At 39.3% G+C, this 21,686-nt stretch overlaps 1 protein-coding gene across 4 annotated transcripts in view; it reads left to right on the top strand.

Moving 5' to 3' along the window:
• Positions 1-21,686, top strand: part of SLC30A4 (solute carrier family 30 member 4) — a 38,870-nt gene that overhangs the window by 15,101 nt on the left and 2,083 nt on the right. For 3 of the 4 annotated variants that reach the window (XM_049898134.1, XM_049898133.1, XM_049898132.1), the window contains 5 exons: positions 6,377-6,523; positions 17,356-17,509; positions 18,899-19,100; positions 20,017-20,122; positions 20,930-21,064. In XM_049898134.1, the coding sequence (XP_049754091.1) occupies positions 6,377-6,523; positions 17,356-17,509; positions 18,899-19,100; positions 20,017-20,122; positions 20,930-21,064 (744 nt within the window). Of the gene's footprint in view, positions 1-6,376; positions 6,524-17,355; positions 17,510-18,898; positions 19,101-20,016; positions 20,123-20,929; positions 21,681-21,686 lie in introns of those variants that run through there. The other variant, XM_049898135.1, reaches the window with a different exon arrangement.

Raw genomic sequence — 21,686 nt, forward strand, 5'->3', positions numbered from 1 at the left:
AGAAAAATGTAGAATGAAATTGAAATTCAAAAAAAGACCAGATTTACTGGTCTGACAGAGTCTATGGTCCCTGGACACCCTGCTAACTCAGAACTGAAGCCACTCCCAAGTCCACCTTTAAACCAAAGATTAGACAAGACTGTAAAACAATAACACACATGAGCAACATACTTCCTAGTTTCATCAAGTATACAAGACCAAGTGGGCAACACTTGCCCAGAAGCAAAGACAAAAAGGCAGGAAAGGATACGAAAACTGAATGACTGGATACAGGGAACCCGTGATGAAAAGGGAGGAGGAGACTGTTGCACATTGTGGGGATTGCAAGCAATGTCATAAAAAAATTTGTGTATAAATTTTTTAATGAGAAAATAACTTGTGTTGTAAGCTTCCACCTAATGTATAATAAAGTAAAAAAACCCACACCAAGGTATATCATTGTAAGTTTTCCAAACACAGGGAACAAGAATGATTCTGTAAGCTTCCAAAAAGAACGAATAGGTCACACACAAAGGATGAGAGAGAGATGAATAGCTTTGGACTTCCCAACAGCAATGCTGAAAGGTAGGTGTCAAGTGAGGCGATGATTTAAATTTTGAAGGAAATTTGTTTCCAGTCTAGAATTCTATAGACATCAATCAGATAGGAAAGTAGAATAAAGATATTTTCAGACATGTAATGACTCAAAAAATGTACCACCTGCATACCACTTTTAGGAAGCTTCTGGAAGAAAACTTCATACCCACGAAAATGGCTAAAATTAAGATGACTGACAACACAAGGTAATGGTGAGGACGTGGAGCAAGTGGAATACCATACATTGCTGGTGTGACTTTAAAATGGTACAACTACTATGGAGAACAGTTTATGGTTTCTTATAAAATTAAATATAAACCCAGAAGTCCCACTTGTAAGTATTTACATAAGAGAAATAAAAATGTATATCCTCAGAAAAACTTGAAAGCAAATGTTCATAGCAATTTTATTCATAATAGTCCCAAACTGGAAACAACCCAAATGTCCACCAGCAGGTGAATGGATAAACAAATTGTGCTCTTTTCATACAATGGAATACTACTCAACTTTAAAAAGAATGCATTTGAAAAGAAAGGCGAATCTCAAAAGCATTGTGCTGAGCTAGATGTAATTGTTCATACTCTATGATATACCATTGACATGAAGTTCTAGAACAGGCAAGATGAATCTGTAGTGAGAGAAATCCGATCAGTGGTTGTGGCAGGGTCAAGGGAGGGGAGATTACAAAGGGTTGCAAGGAAACTTTTTGGGGTACCAGAAATGTGCTGTATCTTCAAGGGGATGGTGGTCACACAGGAATACACATTTCTCAAACTCATTAACTGTACACTTAATTTGGTGTATTTTATTGTATGTAACATATTATGTAAATTACACTTCAATAAAGTGGGGATCTCTATCCAAAAAGACTAAATACAGAAAGTAGAAGACAGAAGAGGTGAAAAAATCCCCAAGGTTATCATGAAAGGTGATCTCGGGATGAGAGGTGTACAATCAACATAAATCACAGTCATTCCAAATTGGAACAGATCAAATGTTTCCAGAAGAAACTTTTATAAGAAGATAAAAATAACAATATGTGAAGTGACTGGATGTCTTGAGAAGAGATTTAGGTATCAGCAAGGAATTTAGGATTGAATTACTGATAAGTAAGTAGAAAACTATGCAAGGAGAAAAAGCCATTTATTAACTCCAGGGAAAATCTTAAAACATGTGCAGCAAAGAAAAAGTGATCATAAAAAAAAATAGTTTACTATAAATTACGTATGCCAAAGCATATATATTATAAATATCAAGTTTCAATCTAGCCAGAATTGCAGTATACAGGCATACCTCGGAGATATTGTGGGCTTGGTTTCAGATTACTGCAATAAAGAGAATATTGCGATAAAGGGAGTCACAGAAATTTTTTGGTTTCTCAGTACATAGGAAAGTTACATTTACACTATTTTGTAAGAATGCAATATTAAGTATGCAATGCAATCTATTAAGTACGCAAAAGGTTATGTCTAAAAGAAAATATACAGACCTTAATTAAAATATACTTTATTGCTAAAAAATGCTAACCATCATCTGAGTCTTCAGTGAGTTGGAATCTTTTTGCTGGTGGAGGGTCTTGCCTCCATGTTGATGGCTGCTGACTCATCAGGATGGTGGTTGCTGACATTTGGGGTGCCTGTGGCAATTTCTTAAAATGAGAGAACAGTGAAGTTTGCTGCATCCATTGACTCTTCCTTTCACAAAAGATTTCTCCACGGCACGCGATGCTGTTTGGTAGCATTTTACCCACAGTAGATCTTCATTCAAAATTGGGGGCAGTCCTCTCAGACTCTGCCGCTGCTTTATGAGCTAAGTTTACATAATATTGTAAATCCTTTGTTGTCATTTCGACAGTGTTCACAGCATCTTCACTAGGAGTAGATTCCGTCTGAAGAAACCGCTTGCCTTGTTCATCCATAAGAAGCAACTGTTAAGGTTTTATCATGAGATTGCAGCAGTTCACTCCCATCTTCAGGCTCCACTTGTAGTTCTCTTGCTGTTGCCACCACATCTGCAGTTCCTTCCTCCACTGAGGTCTTGAACCCCTCAGAGTCATCCATGAGGGTTGGCATCAGCTTCTGCCAAACTCCTGTTAGTGTTGGTATTTGGACCTCCTCCCACGAACCAAGAATGTTCTCAGTGGCATCTAGAATGGTGAATCCTTTCCAGAAGGTTTTCAATTGACTTTGCCCAAATCCATCAGAGGAATAGCTGTCTCTGCTAGCTATAGCCTAACGAAATGTTTCTTAAATACTAAAATTTCAAAGTTGAAATTATTCACTTATCCATGAGCTGCAGAACTGATGTTGTGTTTGCAGACATGAAAACAACATTGATCTCCTTGTACATCTCCATCAGAGCTGTTGGGTGACCAGGTGCGTTGTCAGTGAGCAGTAATATTTTGAAAGGAATCTTTTTTCTGAGCAGTAGGTCTCAACAGTGGGCTTAAAATATTCAGTAAACCATGTTGTAAACCGATGTGCTGTCATCCAGGCTTTGTTTTTCCACTTACAGAGCACAGGCAGAGTAGATTTAGCTTAATTCTTAAGGGCTCTAGGATTTTCAGAATGGTAAATGAGCATCGGCTTCAACTTAAAGTCACCAGCTGCATTCGCCCCTAACAAGAGAGTCAGCCTGTCCTTTGAGACTTTGAAGCCAAGTATCGGCTTCTCTCCTCTGGCTGTGAAAGTCCTAGACGGCATCTTCTTCCAACATAAAGCTGCTTCGTCTACACGGAAATCTGTTGTTGAGTGTAGCCCCTTCATCAGTTGTCTCAGCTGGATCTTCTGGATCACTCGCTGCAGCTCTACATCAGCACGTGCTGCTTCACCTTGCCCTCTTATGCCACGGAGACAGCTTCTTTCCTTAAACCTCATGAACCAGCCTCCGTTAGCTTCAGACATTTCTTTTGCAGTTTCCTCACCTCTCTCAGTCTTCACAGAATTGAAGAGAGTTGGGGCCTTGCTGTGAATTGGGCTTTGGCTTGAGGGAATGTTGTGGCTGTTTGACCTTCTATCCAGACCGCTAAAACTTTCTGTGTCAGCAAATAAGGCTGTACCACTTTCTTACCATTCGTGTGTTCACTGGAGTAGCACTTGAAATTTCCTTCGAGAACTTTTCCTTTGCATTCACAGCTTGGCTAATGGCTTGGGGCAAGAGGCCTAGCTTTCAGCCTGTCTCGGCTTTTGACATGTCTTTCTCACTAAGTTTAATTATTTCTAGCTTTTTAAAGTGAGAGACATGTGAGTCTTCCTTTCACTTGAACACTTAGAGGCCATTGTAGGGTTATTAACTGGCATAATTTCAGTATCATTGTGTCTCAGGGAGTAGGGAGGCCTGGGTGGAGGGAGAGAGATGGTCGATGAAGCCGTCAGGACACACACAGCATTTACTGATGAAGTTTGGCATCTTTAATGGGTGCCGTCCCTGGCACCCCAAAACAATTAAAATAGTAACATCAAAGATTGCTGGTCACAGATCACTGTAACATACATATATCATAAAAATGAAAAAGTTTGAAACATTGAAAGAACTACCAAAATGTGGCACAGAGATACTGAGTGAGCACCTGCTATTGGAAAAATGGTGCTGATAGACTTGGTCGGCGCAGGGTTGCCACATATCTTCAATTTGTAAAAAAACGCAATTACCTGCGAAGCGCAGTAAAGCGAAACGCAGTAAAGCAAGGTATACCTATAATTAGGAAGTTAGGAGGGGTAAGATGTGTGAGGGAGACTGATTGAAAAATGAGCCAAATCTAAAGTGAAAACACTGAAAAAAAAAAAAAAAGAATTAACAATACAGGCATGTCATTAAGAAATACGGAGGCTGATACCAAAAGAATGAGCTAAAATAATTGAAAGAGGATGTCTGCGGAAATTGAGAGGAGATGAGGGATGCTAGGGACTGTTTGTTTTGTCTTGTTTTTTAATCTTGAAGATTAAGCTGAGCCTTTAAACTGTGCATATGTGTAACTTTGGTTTTAAAAAAAACTTTTTTAAAAAAGAGGTGAGGAGGAAGAGATAGTGTACGTAGGTAACTTTCAAAATTTGTTGAGAACAGCAAAGAGAGGGCCGTTATTGGAAGGGGATCAAGACAGGATTTTTTTTTTTAAACAAGCGGGAGCACCTTTGAATGCTGGTAGGAGTGATCTAGAAGAGAGGGAGAGGTTGAAAATGCACAGAAGAGAGAATAACTGGAGAAAAAAGTCCTTGAGGAGATGAAGGGGGTTGGATCCTAGAGCACATGTGGGCCTTTGACAGGAGGGACACTTAGCTCTGTTATTGCAGCAGGAAGGTAGAGAGGCCAGGGCTGATAATAAGTTTGTAGGTTTGTTGGAGTAAAAATGAGACCTCCCACCCAATAGCTTTTGTTTCTGTAGTGAAGAATATAAGGTGATGGGAGTCTAACTGCTGAGGTGGAGCAGTGTGTGGGCAGGGAGAGGGTTAGAAGAAAAAGATGGTTAATAGTTACCTCAGAGAGTGGAAAATTTCAGATTTCCCTATGTTAATAGAGGAGTAACCTTGATCTGTTTTGAGAACTAGAGGATATAAGGCAGGAGCTCAGTGTTCATTCCCCTTTCTGGTCCTGTGTCATCCTCATGATTACCAGCATGTCTGCGTCCACCATTGCAGCTCCTGTGCCAATCCGTCTCACTGAGGGCCTCGCTCACCCTTACTGGCCCTCTGCGTCACTGAGGGCCTCGCTCACCCTTACTGGCCCTCTGCGTCACTGAGGGCCTCGCTCACCCTTACTGGCCCTCTGCGTCACTGAGGGCCTCCCTCACCCTTACTGGCCCTCTGCGTCACTGAGGGCCTCCCTCACCCTTACTGGCCCTCTGCGTCACTGAGGGCCTCCCTCACCCTTACTGGCCCTCTGCATCACTGAGGCCTCGCTCACCCTTACTGGCCCTCTGCGTCACCAAACACGATACCCTTCTCTAGCTGTTAATCCTTCCAAACGATGTGGCAAAGCAAGTGAGTCAGATGGTGCTCTGTTGTGATTCATGAGATTTTCATTGGCTAATTTTTGGAAGTAGATCACCAGGCCTTTCCTCCTAGTCTGTCTTACTCTGGAAGCTCTGCTGAAACCTGTCTACCATGGTGACCCTACTGGTTTTTGAAATACCAGTGGAATAGCTTCCAGAATCACAGCAACATGCAAGCTCCAGCGGTACAACAGACTGACAGATTGGTGGCATGAGTTCATATTAATATACAGATAATGCCCAAAAAAATCAATGCTGAAAAAAAAGTTTGTATTCTGAATACTACCTTTCGTCCCTATATCAGAAGACATTGCCATCCATGTCCAAGTGAATTAGTTGACTTTAATCTTTGGTGTTAAACTAATGCACATTTTGTGAGTTTTTTCAGTTTAATTTTATGTTGAAACTCTCCATGAGCAAGTGAGCAGCTACCTTTTCTTCAGTTTTATTGTCATATTTGGATATTGTGATTGTTAATTTCACTGTAGTAGAATTAGTGGGTTGAGCAAAAGCTGCAGTGCTAAAACACAAAATTTCTCTTTATGTGTTTGCCCCCAGTTTAGTGGGTTCTTAACTTTTGAAAGGTCATCAACTCCTTGGAGAATCTGTTAATGGAAATGGACATTCTCACCAGAAAAAAAATATACACATCAAATATACATCAAATTTCAGGATACCATGATTGTATCGTAACAGCACAAAGATTTAGTTAGAAATTCGTGTTTTGTAGGATGTTACGTATTTCTGGTTTGATTGCTTATACTGATTATCTTAATTGGCTTGTTCCTCCTTTCCTCTCACCCTTCCTCTAAGGTGGATACATTGCAAATAGCCTAGCAATCATGACAGATGCGCTTCATATGTTAACTGACCTAAGTGCCATCATCCTGACCCTGCTTGCTTTGTGGCTGTCTTCAAAATCACCAACCAAAAGATTCACCTTTGGATTCCATCGCTTAGGTAGGTAACTGGGGGTTTCTTTTGGTATATAATACTTTATAGTAAAACCACAATACCCCTGATTAACTGAAAATTTTCCAGTGATATCCCGTTTGAGTAAAAAAAAAAAAAAAGGCAAATGAAAATAGGTGGATAAGACTTATTCAGCAACATCTTCCAGGGTACGTTCAGCTCAATCAAATAAACAGTTTACACATATAAAATTATATGGCAACAATTATTAATTAATTATTAATAGTAATTAATAATATGTACAGCAACAGGACGGGTCCTAAAGATGTCATCGGAAAAAGTCTACCTTCAGTTTACAGAACCAAGAAAAACCACGTGTTTAACTCTGTGATGAGCATTTGCTTCTGCCTTTGCCCCTAACATTCTAATCAAAGCCACATTAGTAAGGAAAAGAACTATGAAAGGCAAGGAATCACCCTGCTGAAAGCCATTTGGCTTTTGGTCTTAGTACCTGAAAGCCCCAAGGGCAGAGGCTCATCAGGGGGCCTGACACTGACTAAGCCTCAGGAGGCATGAGACCGATAAGAGCCCTGAGCCGGAGGCCCAGATGGAGCTTCCTGGTTGGTAAGAGCAACACCTGCTCTTAGGAGGGTAGCACAACCCTTGGGGATATGGAAGCTCCACACTGGAACCCCTCCCGCCTCACCCCATGCATTTGTTCATTTGTTACGATTTCTTCAGTGAGTGGTGTGAATTGTTCCAGCAAATTATAGGACCCAAAGGAGTAGGAGGAATGAGCTGGTCTGAAGTTAAAGGAGTCATATGGACTCCTGAGCTTACAGATGGCACCCTGAGGGGTAGAGGAAAACCCCAAATTTGGGGTCTGCTCTGAACTGGGGGGAGTCACATGGACTCCCAGGCTTGCAACCACTATGCGCTGACCAGTTCCCAGGTGGCTTGGGATAAGAGAGAGAAGGGCTGCATGGGCAGCTGGGGTCTGTACTGACCAGGGAAGGAAAATGAGATTTCTATAGGACGTATTTGGAGTGTGGAATGGATTTGTTATCCACTACACAATTTGGCATCAGAAGTAGCTGATTTTAGTCTCCCTGGACTGGTTCACACAGACTGTAATAAGCAGAGTTGTCTGCATGTGAAATGTAAATCAAGATTTGCCCTTTGGTAATACACATCATCAGTCTAGGTTAATGGCAGTGACAGTGCAGGAGTGTCTTAGCAGTGCCTGTTTCTACTGAGCAAAGTCCTCTGGCAGATCTCGCTGGATGGTGGGTTGTCCCGGGTTGATTTATGGCTACAATGCTAATTCTACCTAGTTTGTTATTTTGCTTCCTGATGTTAGAGAAGAAAGTACTCAGCTAAAAAATCTCTTTCTCTGTACATGCAGCCAAAAATAACATAATCTCTTCTCCGTGATTGGTGATTCATTTTAACAGCTTCCTCCCACCCCCTTACCCCAACAAGAGTGATGCCTATAATTACTCACATCTTAGTGGGAATTTAATCACATCACATGAACATCTATAGGAAAAGAATGGGTATTTCCTAGAAATGGAAATTTTTATTAAGGCAGAAGACAAGACGTGAGTGAGGTGGTCAATGTTGAATAGCCAACATTCCCCTTGAAAGTACTAAGCCCTCTGAGTATGGGATAGCGGTAAAGGTAAGAAGGCATGAAGTAGGAGATTTTTTATAAAGGGAGGCGAGGATCCAAAATCAAACTTTGCAGTTTACTTTGACATACTGGTGGCAATAGGAGCCCACTGAAAATTCTTTATGATGTCCTTAGCTTGCGTGTAGTAGGGTTGTCTGTGCCTGCATTGAAATACAAATACGGGCATAGCTCAGAGATATTGCAGGTTCGGCTCTAGACCATTGAAATAAAGCAAATATCGCAATAAAGTGAGCCACACAAATATTTTGGTTTCCCAGTGCATGTAAAAGTTATCCTTGCACTGTACTGTACTGTTACGTGTGTAATAGCATTATGTCTAAAAAACAACATACAAACCTTAATTAAAAAATACTTTGTTGCTAAAATGCTAACCATCATCTGAGTCTTCAGTGAGTTGGAATCTTTTTGCTGGTGGAGGGTCTTGCCTCCATGTTGATGGCTGCTGACTCATCAGGATGGTGGTTGCTGACATTTGGGGTGCCTGTGGCAATTTCTTAAAATGAGAGAACAGTGAAGTTTGCTGCATCCATTGACTCTTCCTTTCACAAAAGATTTCTCCACGGCACGCGATGCTGTTTGGTAGCATTTTACCCACAGTAGATCTTCATTCAAAATTGGGGGCAGTCCTCTCAGACTCTGCCGCTGCTTTATGAGCTAAGTTTACATAATATTGTAAATCCTTTGTTGTCATTTCGACAGTGTTCACAGCATCTTCACTAGGAGTAGATTCCGTCTGAAGAAACCGCTTGCCTTGTTCATCCATAAGAAGCAACTGTTAAGGTTTTATCATGAGATTGCAGCAGTTCACTCCCATCTTCAGGCTCCACTTGTAGTTCTCTTGCTGTTGCCACCACATCTGCAGTTCCTTCCTCCACTGAGGTCTTGAACCCCTCAGAGTCATCCATGAGGGTTGGCATCAGCTTCTGTCAAACTCCTGTTAGTGTTGGTATTTGGATCTCCTCCCATGAACCAAGAATGTTCTCAGTGGCATCTAGAATGGTGAATCCTTTCCAGAAGGTTTTCAGTTTACTTTGCCCAAATCCATGAGAGGAATCACTACCTGTGGTAGCTAGCCTTATGAAATGTGTTTCTTAAATAACACAGTTTCAAAGTCAGAAGTGCTCCTTGATCCCTGGGCTGCAGAACTGATGTTGTGTTTGCAGACATGAAAACAACATTGATCTCCTTGTACATCTCCATCAGAGCTGTTGGGTGACCAGGTGCGTTGTCAGTGAGCAGTAATATTTTGAAAGGAATCTTTTTTTCTGAGCAGTAGGTCTCAACAGTGGGCTTAAAATATTCAGTAAACCACGTTGTAAACCGATGTGCTGTCATCCAGGCTTTGTTCTTCCATTTCTAGAGCACAGGCAGAGTAGGTTTAGCATAGTTCTTAAGGGCCCTAGGATTATCAGAATGGTAAATGAGCATCGGCTTCAACTTAAAGTCACCAGCTGCATTCGCCCCTAACAAGAGAGTCAGCCTGTCCTTTGAGACTTTGAAGCCAAGTATCAGCTTCTCTCCTCTGGCTGTGAAAGTCCTAGACGGCATCTTCTTCCAACATAAAGCTGCTTCGTCTACACGGAAATCTGTTGTTGAGTGTAGCCCCTTCATCAGTTGTCTCAGCTGGATCTTCTGGATCACTCGCTGCAGCTCTACATCAGCACGTGCTGCTTCACCTTGCCCTTTTATGCCATGGAGACAGCTTCTTTCCTTAAACCTCATGAACCAGCTTCCGTTAGCTTCAGACATTTCTTCTGCAGCTTCCTCACCTCTCTCAGCCTTCACAGAATTGAAGAGAGTTGGGGTCTTGCTCTGGATGAGGCTTTGGCTTGAGGGAATGTTGTGGCTGGTTTGACCTTCTATCCAGACCGCTAAAACTTTCTCCGTGTCAGCAGTAAGGCTGTTTCGCCTTCCTGTCATTCATGTGTTCACTGGAGTAGCACTTGTAATTTCCTTCAAGAACTTTTCCTTTGCATTCACAGCTTGGCTAACGGCTTGGGGTCAGAGGCCTAGCTTTCAGCATATCTCAGCTTTCAACATGCTTTCCTTACTAAGCTTAATTATCTCTAGCTTTTGATTTAAAATGAGAGACATGTGAGTCTTCCTTTCACTTGAACACTTACAGGCCATTTTAGGGTTATTAACTGGCCTAATTTCAATATTGTTGTGTTTCAGGGAATAGGGAGGCCCGAGGAGAGGGAGAGACACGGGGGAATGGCTGGTCGGTGGAGCAGTCAGAACACATACAACGTTTATCCATTAAGTTTGCCGTCTTGTATGGGCGCGGTTCATGGTGCCCCAGAACACTTACAGTAGTAACATCAGAGATACTGGTCACAGATCACAATAACAGATACAGTAGTAATGAAAAAGTTTGAAAAAATATTGCAAGAATTACCAAAATGTGATACAGAGACACGAAGTGAGCAGCTGCTACTGGAAAAATGGCACCAATAGACTTGCTCGAGGCAGGGTTGCCACAAGCCTTCAATTTGTTAAAAATTGCAGTATCTGTGGAGTGCAATAAAGGGAAATGCAGTAAATCGGGGTATACCTGTGCTAGTTTGAAAATCCTAGGCAAATCCAGTACAGCCTACTGTTTTTCCTTCTGTTTTCTTCCTGTCTTTTGGAAGAAGGTAGAAAAGAGAAGTAGCATGGAAGGAAGTAGAGAGAAAGATAAATCTCCACTCTCTTTCCCTTTCACTGCGGATAGAATATTTGTTTTTATAGACACTTGAAACCTGTCTTTAGATATTTGCTGTATGGCAGTTCTTTGAGGCAACACAAGGGCAAGTGTTATGTAATTTAAGTGAAATACACTCATATTGACATCATAGCATTTGCAGAGCTAACAGTTATGGTAGACCAGACACCTAGGTAGCACCCCTTAGAAATCAAATATGCTTGTGTTGAGTGTGGTTTACATAGTTAAAGCAAATTATTCACACACTGAATGGGTGTCCAGCATTTACCTGTTGAGTGAATGAACAATAGTATTGAGTGGGAGATATGCAGTAAATATGTACCCAAACACAAATATAAATTCTAATAAGTAGTACAGCAAAGGGAAAGAATAAGGTACTGTGATAGAGAATAATAGAGGAGGGAAAGGATTCCTGTTTTCCATATGTATCTTGAAAACCTCTAATTTTGGCAACTTACTGATGTTTTAAAATTTACAATAAAGAGTTTTAAAATATTTTATAGGGATAAGAAAACTTGGTAATCATCTGTGTTTTCTCCCATTTAATTTTCTTTTTAGCATTCAGTAGCCATTCAAACCACAACTGCTGTTCTCTTTATGTGAAATTCAGGGTGTATTTAGTCTTCACTGGGCCATTGATGTTTGCCTATCCTTCAGCTGGATGAAAAGACCCAAGTGATGTTTTAACAAAAAACACATATTCATTCATTTTACTTCCTCCTTTAGTGCCACAGTTCAGCCACGTAGAGTGATTTAATTACTTAGATATAAAGTAACAAAATATAATAAAAGATTTTCTAGCGTTTCCATAAAAATATCTTTCAAGAGTTTTTATGCTAAATTTGTGTTTACAGTGATATATGACCTTTCAAGTTTACCTAAAACTAATGGGTATTAACATTCACAGAAATCTTCTCAGGTTGTGAAAGTTCCTGGGTCTCTTCTAGGACATGAAAAGTCCATCTGTTAGACACTCCTTGTGTCTCAGAAAACTTTATTGTAAGTATGTGACCGAAGGCAGACCCAGAGCACGAAGGAGAAAGTTGGAGCAGTTCATAATTCAGTTGTTGGCTGAAAGCTTCCATGTCCCTTAAATGTGGGGGAAAAAAATCTGCTGTCTTTTTTCTGCATTCCATCATTGCTAAAAATACTGTGAATAAAAATTAACACTAATTAGTCCTATTCATGGTCTTTTATCAACGTTAAATTTATTCACAATGAAAGAGTTTTTTTTTTTTTGTTTTATCAGAATAAATGATCATATTACTACTATTAGGATTGTTTAGCTGTATGAAACCAAAAAACCAAACCTGTTTGTCGATTGAATCGAGTCAATTCTGACTCATAGCAACCCTGTAGAGCAGAGCAGAACTGCCCGTACAGTTTCCAAGCCATGCCTATTGGATTTGAACTGCCCACTGTTTGGTTAGCAGCCAAACTCTTAACCACGACGCCACCAGGGTTTCCTTTAGCTGTGTTAGTTATCTGTGCCTACTACTTATGAACTGTAAATCTCAGCACTAAAAATCTACTTAAAATTTTTGTCTTTTTTTTTTTTTTTTTGCCTTTATCAGTACTCTGTCTAGAAGACATTTTGACAGCAGATGGTTGTCTTTGCTCCTTCACTGAGGGAATTAGACTATGTCTGAAGCACAGTCCTTAGTTGCTGGGAAAGGAATATCACTGACAGCAGTATCCTGTATGCCATTTGTGGAGTTTCTAGGAATCAGCTGAATTGTATTACTCTTAATTGTGGGCAGGCGTTGGGATTCCTCTATGCTGCTCACACGGGTGAAAACTGGCGCAGAAAACTGAGTTTTCAGTGCAGAACTATAGTGGGTCTTGTAAGGGTGGGAGTCCTCCTGCCTAGTTGTGCTGAACTCAGTCTGGTGGAGGCTGTGGTAGTTGTGGTCCATTCTTCCCCTTGTGTCTTTGGTTTTCTTCATTCTCCCTTGCTCCAGACAGGGTGAAATCAGTGAAGTATCTTAGATGGCCACTCACAAGCTTTTAAGACCCCAGATGCTACTCACCAAAGTAGAATGTAGAATGTTTTCTTTATAAACTGGGTTATGCCAGTTGAGCTAGATGTACCCCAAGACCATGATCCCTACAGCCCTCAGCCCAGTAATTTGATCCCTCAGGGAGTTTGGATGTGTCTATGGTACTTCCATGACCTTGCCTTGGACAAGTTGAGCTGGCTTCCCCAGTATTGTGTACCGTTTTACCCTTCACCAAAGTTACCACTTATCTATTGTCTACTTAGTGTTTTTCCCTGCCACCTCTCCCCTTCCCTGTAACAATCAAAGATTGTTTCTTTTTGTGTGTAAACCTTTTCATGAGTTTTTATAGTAGTGGTCTCATATAATATTCATCCTTTTGTGATTGACTTATTTTACTCAGGACAATGCCCTCCAGATTCATCCATGTTGTGAGATGCTTTGCAGGTTCATCATTGTTCTTTATTGTTGCATAGTATTCCATTGTGTGTATGAACCATGATTTGTTTATCCATTCATCTGTTGATGGGCACCTAAGTTGTTTCCATGTTTTTGCTATTGTGGACAATGGTGCAGTGAACATGGGTGTGCATATGTCTATTCGTGTGACAACTCTTATTTCTCTAGGATATATTCCTAGGAGTGGGATTGCCGGATCACATGGTATTTCTATTTCTAGCTTTCTAAGGAGGCGCAATATCGTTTTCCAAAATGGTTGTACCATTTTGCGTTTCCACCAGCAGTGCATGAGAGTTCCAATCTCCCCACAGCCTCTCCACATTTGTTACTTTCGGGTTTTTTTTGTTTTTTTTTTTTTGTGCCAGTAGTGTTGGGGTGAGATGGTATCTCATTGTGGTTTTGATTTGCATTTCTTTAATGGCTACTGATCATGAGCATTTCCTCATGCATCTGTTAGCCTCTTGAATGTCTTCTTTGGTGAAGTGTCTGTTTGTATCCTTTGCCCGTTTTTTAATTGGATTATTTGTCTTTTTGTTGTAGGGATGTTGGATTTTCCTGTAGGTTTTAGAAGGTAGACCTTTGTCTGATTTGTAATAGCCAAACACTTTTTCCCAGTCTGTAGGTTGTCTTTTTACTCCTTTGGTGAAGTCTTTTGATGAGCATAAGTATTTAATTTTTAGAAGATCCCAGTTACCCAGCTCATCTTCTGGTGTTGGTGTACTGTTAGTTATAGTTTTTATCCTGTTAATGCTATGCATTAGGGCCTCTAGCGTTGACCGTATTTTTTCTTCTATGATCTTTATAGTTTTTGGTCTTATATGTAGGTCTTTGATCCATTTTGAATTAGTTTTTGTGTATGGTGTGAGGTATGGGTCCTGTTTCATTTTTTTGCAGATGGATATCCAGTTTTGCCAGCACTAGTTGTTAAAAAGACTGTCTTTTCCCCATTTGATGGACTTTGGGCTTTTGTTGAAGATCAGGTGGCTGCAGATGAGTGGATTTACATCTGGGTTCTCAATTCTGTTCCATTGGTCAGTTGTACGAGTATCAGGCTGTTTTGACTATAATAGCTGTGTAGTGGGTTCTGAGGTCAGGTAGCACAAGTCATCCTACTTTATTCTTCTTCAATAATGCTTTACTTATCTGGGACCTTGTCCACAAAAGGGTAATTTTAAGCATTTAGGAAAATTATTACTGGGGTGTAGGGTTGCCGGATTTAGGAAAAAAAATTTTTTACAGGGTGCCCAGTATATCTCAAATATTGCATAGGAAATACTTATACTAAAAAAAAAGTTATCTGTTGTTTATCTGAAATTAAAATTTAATTTTGTGCATCCTGTATTTTGTCTGGCAACCCTTACTAGGGTGACCATGTAATTATCATCCAAATCAGGACACTTCTGAGAGTGAAGTGAGGCACTATTAATAATTACACCAGGACAACAGGCATAACCTGGGCCTGTCCAGGGAAAACTGGGAAGTGTGGTCATCCTGCTTATTGGGATTTTTGAAAAAATGTTTAATTATAATTCACATCTCCATGTCAACAATTTGTATAACTATGAATCTTTATAAATGTAAAGCACATTGCTTTGCAATTTTTATATTGAAAATTTGATTTAAAAACACCTAAATTTCATGATGGCCTAATTGCTAGCTTCAGCCTTAACACAGATTAAAGTTCTTGTTAGGAGTAAAACGAGGTGGCTGCTGCTAGTACATAAAACTTTACAGTTTGAATTTTTTTTGATTATTTCTTCTTTCTTTATTTTATGTGTACTTTAGCATCATCAGTTATAACTTAAGACAGAAAATTGCATGTGTTTTCCATATTTTATTTGGCTTAAGTCTTCTCCTTTTATCTTACTTTTTTTTAGATTTACTAGATAAACTATTCATGTTCTATTTAATTTTTTCATAATTATATAGACTTTTATCATCTTCCCTTGTTCAACTTTTAAATAGCTTCATTCTACAACTTCATGCACAAATACTTGTGTACCTGGTACATGCAAACTGTTCTAAGCCCTACAGTAAGTACAACGTGGAGTAAGACCAGGCTTGCATCCTCAAGGAGCTGACAGTCTCCACTTCATATGGAAGTTTCTGCAGTTTCCTGAATTTCAGTTGGTCCTTTCTCTAACTTCTACAGCCCTTTCAAAGTATGATGATTAGTATGTCAATGGTAGGTGGGCCGTGGTTTTGAATAAGAATTGTATGCTTTCTGTCTTATTCCAACATCTGTCCTGTTGATGCACAGGATTTTATTGGGGTTTGGCTACATTAATTAGGTGTCTTCAAGAAACAGCCTGCAACTGTTAGATAATATTTCTGTGTTGTAATTTATATGTTGGAATAAAAATCTTTTAAAGTACAATATACTTGGACTGCCTGGAACCTTCGAGCAGAGAATCCTCTCAGGTAACAGTTTTCCAAGTTGCTTTACCTTTTAATACTCAACAGGATTAATGTCTGGTTTCTTCTGAAGTTTCTTTAAAAATATTTTCCTGCTTTTATTGTTTCGAGTATCAACATTTGTTTATGTAATACTGTTAATTATTTAAAATTATGCTTCATATTACCTTTTGGTTATTTTGAAAAGATATAAAATTATTTTTACTTTATATTCAGTATGGTAGAATACTCAAATGGCATAAAAGCATTAAAAAAAAAAAAAATGAAAAGTCACTTCTTATCTCCCAGCCACTCATTCTCACCCAAGGAAACCAGTATTTTTTATATCCTTCCAGAGATTGCATTTACAGGTGATTATTTATATATCTCTTTCTTCCTTGCTTTACACAAATGGTAACGGTAACACACCTTACTACTCTTCTGCACCATGCTTTTTTTTTTTTTACATAGCTCTGTCTTGAAGATTGTTTCTTATCAGTACATAAAGAGCTTTCTTATCCCTCTTCCAATAGCTGCACGGTATTCCGTGTTCCAGGTGCCCTACTGATCACTCCTTTGGTTGTTTCCAGTAGTTTTCTGGTATTATACAGTGCTTGGTGCATAACCTCGTAACAGACCTCATTTTGCACATGTGTAGTTCGTTTGGCACGAGTGTGTATATCATTCCTAGAAAAGAAATTTTGGGGTCAAGGGTATTTATGAATACTTGCCTGCCTTGAAAATATTTTTGTTTTTCTTTATTCTACAAGTAAAACATATTTGTGGTAAAAATTTAAAACATTTTCAAATAGTACCAAAAAGAACAAAGTGAAAAGTAAATCCCTAGCTCTTACTCTTACTTCCTAGACGTTAACACTTTATCTTTGTGATTATCAATTTGCATGATTTTTGTTTTTCTTTTCTCCCCCCCCTTTTTTTTTTTAAATAAATGGCCCTGTGGTACTCCCATTATATGTATGTATCATGATTTATTTATCCATTTCCTCATTGATGGACATTTAAGATGTTACTAGATTTATCTTTTTGGTACTGCGGACAATGGTACAGTGAAAGCTTTGTACATACGCTGTACACATACGGAAGTGCTTCTGTTGGAGAGATCCTAGAAGTAGAATTGCTGGATCACAGAATATATCCATTTTACATTTTAATTAGTTTTATTAAAATGCCCTCCAAAAAGGTAGTACCACCTCACACTTCCACCAATACAATCTTGCCAACTCTGGGTATTATCAGACCTTTTAAGTTTTGCTAATTTGGTGGGGGGGGGGAAAAAAGTAATCCTGCTATTATTAAGGAAGTTAATCTGTAGGTCATGTATGTTACAAATATTTTTTCTCAGTTTGTCATATTTTACCTTGTGAATGGTTTCTGAATATATGTAGTTTGACCCTGAAGAAACATGGCGGAGTGAGTAATAGAGGGGTGAACTAGTGGAGGACCCAAATCAGTGGAGCTACTAATGCTCTTTGTAAGAAAAATAACATGACAACAATGATAGAGTAGTTTTATTTCCTTAGAGGAAAAAAATAAAAAATTGTACAATATTTAGTTTGTATAAAGTGTACCAACCATGCTACAAATATATTGTTTTATACATTTTTCCCTCCAGAGGTTTTGTCAGCTATGATTAGTGTGCTATTGGTGTATATACTCATGGGATTCCTCCTATATGAAGCTGTGCAGAGAACTATCCATATGGACTATGAAATAAATGGAGATATAATGCTCATTACCGCAGCTGTTGGAGTTGCTGTTAACATAATGTAAGCTCTGTTTGTTTGTTTACGTTAGATATTTGCAAGTACTGTGAACTTAGAGCATTCAGTAGTAGAAGCAAGGATGGTGAGACTATGTGTCACATACCTTGGACATGTTATCAGAAGGGACTAGCCCCTGTAGAAGGACATCATGCTTGGTAAAGTAGAGGGTCAGTGAAAAAGAAGACGACCCTCAAGGAGATGGACTGACACAGTGCCTGCAACAGTGGGCTCAAGCGTAACAAGGACTGTGAGGATGGTGCAGGACCAGGCAGTGTTTTGTTCTGTTGTACATGGGGTCACTATGAATGGAAACCAACTTGATGGCCATAATATACAGTAATACTTTCCTATATTTTTTAATTATATGGTATATTAAATTTTATAATAAATGTGAATAAAACACTTTTGGCATTATAAATTCCTCGTTAGTTGGCTTATATATAACAAATAATCAGGAATTTAAGCAGGACAAAGTTTTTTATTTAACTTTATAACACTTTTATATTAATTAGATTTTTTTCTAAAAACTATCAATTTTTTTCTATAAACTGCCCAATTTTCTTGATACCTATTTCGTTACTTAGACCAGAGGTCAGAAAACTTATTCTATTAAGGGCCAGAAAGTAAGTATTTTAGGTTTTGAGAGCCATACAGTCTCTGTCACAGCTGCTCAGCTATGCTGTTATAGAACAAAAGCAGCCACAAATGATATGTAAACAAATAGCATGGCTGTGTTCCAATAAAACGTTATTTATAAAAACAGGTAGTGGGCCAAATTTAGCCTAGTTTCTGTCCTAGTGACTTCTATTTGCCCTTAGAATATAATCAAATGTCCTTTCCGTATTTTGTTTTAGTAGGACCCTGTGTACCTCTTCCACTCTCCCTCCAGCTCTCTCACTCCCTCTATCCTGGCCACAGTAGCCATCTTGCTGTTTCTCAAGCACACCCAGCACCTTTCCATCTTAGGACCTTTGCCCTGCAATTCCTTCTGCCTCGCACACTCTTCTGCCACAGCTTGCTCCCTCGCGTCGTTCAGGCCTCTGAGTGAGAGAGGGGCCTTCTGTGACCACTCTCCCTTTGTTTTCCACCTCCTTACAGGGCCTTACTTTTCTGCCAAGCATTGTGCATTCCCTGGCATTATGTTACGTATTTATTGTCCACTTCTCTGCCTTCTGTACTAGAATTTAAACTCCATGGCAGTAGGGATGTCTCTGTCTTATTTTCTGTTCTGACCCCACCACCTAGAACAGCGCTGATACATACTAAGTGCTCAGATGTTTATTAAATGAATAAATGAATGAGTTCCATGTTGCCTCATTAGTGTCTGATTAGTAACAAGTATTTTTATCAAAACATTAGGAAAATAATAATTTTTTCTTTTACTTTCAACAGAATGGGGTTTCTGTTGAACCAGTCTGGTCAGCATCACTCCCATTCCCACCGCACACCTTCAGATTCTCCCACTACCGGTCATGGGCATGGACACGGCCATGGGCAGCATAGCCTGGCAGTGAGAGCTGCGTTCGTACATGCATTGGGGGATTTGGTACAGAGTGTTGGTGTGCTAATAGCTGCGTACATCATACGATTCAAGGTAACATGATGGCTCATTTTTCTCTTTTAAAATATATTTGATTTCAACATTAAAACTGAAGGTGATTGTCTTTATCAGTATACTAGATACCAGTACCAGTCCTATTTATTTTGCATTGATGCAACCTTAATCTTGTATCAGTACCGCTCTTTTGTTAGCAGTAAACAAAGTAGTATCACTTTGTGGGGTGATTTCTCCGTAGCTGGCCTTGGTCATGCCTTCACTGGAGAACTCAACTTTAAGCCTTGTCACCAAACTACTAGGTAGTGGAAAGTGAACTGAGCTAGAAATCCAGAGATCCGGGTTCTAATCTTGGCTCTGCCGTCATCACTTTGAACAAGTCCCTCAACTCTAAATTTGAGTTCCCTCCTCTCTAATACGAGAGGCTTAGACCAGATGGCTGCTAAAACCTCTTCCAGCTCTCGTATTCTAGGATTCTGGGTGGAAGGTTTAGAGAAGGCACAGAGGAGAACAGTAGACCACACAATTAAGCTTCTGGATATAGGCCCCACCGGGAAAGGCACTGGAGCAGCCGAGGGGAGAATGAAGATGTTTCTGGGTTACAGCATCAGAGTCGTAAAGGTGTTCTCAATCCTACCGACGAAAGCCAAGGGGCGGGGCACAAAGAAGGCCTTGTTGTGCCTTACGGTCTGTTTTATGTCTGTCTATATTTGGAGTCCCTGAATGGCACAAACGGTTAAGCATTGGGCTACTAACCAAAAGGTTGGGGGTTTGAACCCACCCAGAGGCACCTTGTGAGAAAGAACTGGTGATCTACTTCCTAAAGGTCACAGGCATGAAAATCCTATGGCACACAGTTATATTCTGACCACATGGGGTCACCATATGTCGGAATCGACTCAACAGCAACGGGTTTGGTATTTTGATCACACATTTTTGATCTATTACCTTTCAGCCAGAATACAAGATTGCCGATCCCATCTGTACATATGTATTTTCATTACTTGTGGCTTTTACAACGTTTCGTATCATATGGGACACAGTAGTTATAATACTGGAAGGTAAGAGCTCAGTCATATCCCCATCGTGGGTTATTACTTCCCTGAATCAGATTTGGGGGCAGGGAGCACTCTAGGGTAGGAGCCTTGTCTTTTCCTTTCTTTTTACTGATACTTACTAGGCTATCGGAACACCACCTACCATTTATATAACATATAACAATCAATGCACTTTCCCATCTGTTAGACCACTGGATCCATACATCAGCTAAGCAAGGTGGGCAGGCAAACATTATTACCCCCATTTACAAACAAAATTGGGGTTCAGAGGGATAAAGTATCTTGGTCAAGGTCATGCCGCTAATAAACTGGCGCTAGGACAATAACAAAACTCTTGATTCTTAATGCAGTTATGTTTAATGATTTATTAATTTTTTAATTCCCATTTAACTTGCAACTTTATTACATTAACCATATCCTTCCCTTACTGATATTATGTGTAAGCATGTAAATATAAGCTCTCAACAGATTTATCATCATTGGATTTTTTTTTTTTCCTCTTAGCCTAGATAATAAAATCAAGTGTTCTGGTTTGATTAACATTCCTTTTTAAGGAGAATGAACATTTTTAAAGCATTTATTAACCTCTTTTGTATATATCGTATTTTTTAGTGAGTATTAATATAAAATATTCATTTGGACTTAATTTGGCGAAGCCATTTATTTAGTTTCTTTGGAAAAAAGTCCTATCAATAATGCTCATGACTGGAGCTAGAACAATAAGGAGACTCTTTTGATTCTTAGTGCAATTATGTTAAAATTTATTCCAAAAGAAACTTTACTCATAAATGATGTATTCTGAACTAATAGGTGTGCCAAGCCATTTGAATGTAGACTATATAAAAGAAGCCTTGATGAAAATAGAAGATGTTTATTCAGTGGAAGATTTAAATATCTGGTCTCTCACATCAGGAAAATCTACTGCCATAGTTCACATACAGCTAAGTATGTTGCTGACGGTAAACGCGGGGCCGGGCTTGGTGGGCTCCTGTCCTTGGAGCCAAGCGTCTGTACCTGTAATTAAGTAGGAAGACTTTTCTGCTGAGAATTTGTTTAAGGCAGATGTAAGGCTCTTCCAGAGGCAGGTTGCCGGTCAGTACTGGCAGCAGAACAATCATTTTCGATCTCTCAGAGATGAGACATCAAGAATTGCTTTTTTACCTTCAGATTAAAAACACTAAATGTATTTACTATATTTTTTCTGTACAATAAAAGCTAGATTCTGTTTCTTTCTATAATTTCACAAATTGATGCTTTTTAATTTTTATCGAAATAATACATGAATGTGGTATAAGAAAGTGGCCAAGGTCTTTTAATGGGAATCCTTGTAGTCGATGCCCTAGTATTCTTTTCTCTAGAGAGTAAACGGGAGAGATTGGGATAAGGAGAAGCCATCATTAAAAGTTTAAAAGTAAACTGACATACTTTTCTAACAGAACAGCTTAGAAAGGGTAGAAATCAGACTAATAAAAATATGTTCACAGGATATTAAGGGTTTTTTTCCTGTGTATTTATTCCCTAATGTTAACTGTGTACAATGAGCAGTAATGATATTTTCTTGACATTG

Source organism: Elephas maximus, chromosome 10, assembly GCF_024166365.1.
Source record: "Elephas maximus indicus isolate mEleMax1 chromosome 10, mEleMax1 primary haplotype, whole genome shotgun sequence".
Lineage (NCBI taxonomy): Eukaryota > Metazoa > Chordata > Mammalia > Proboscidea > Elephantidae > Elephas > Elephas maximus.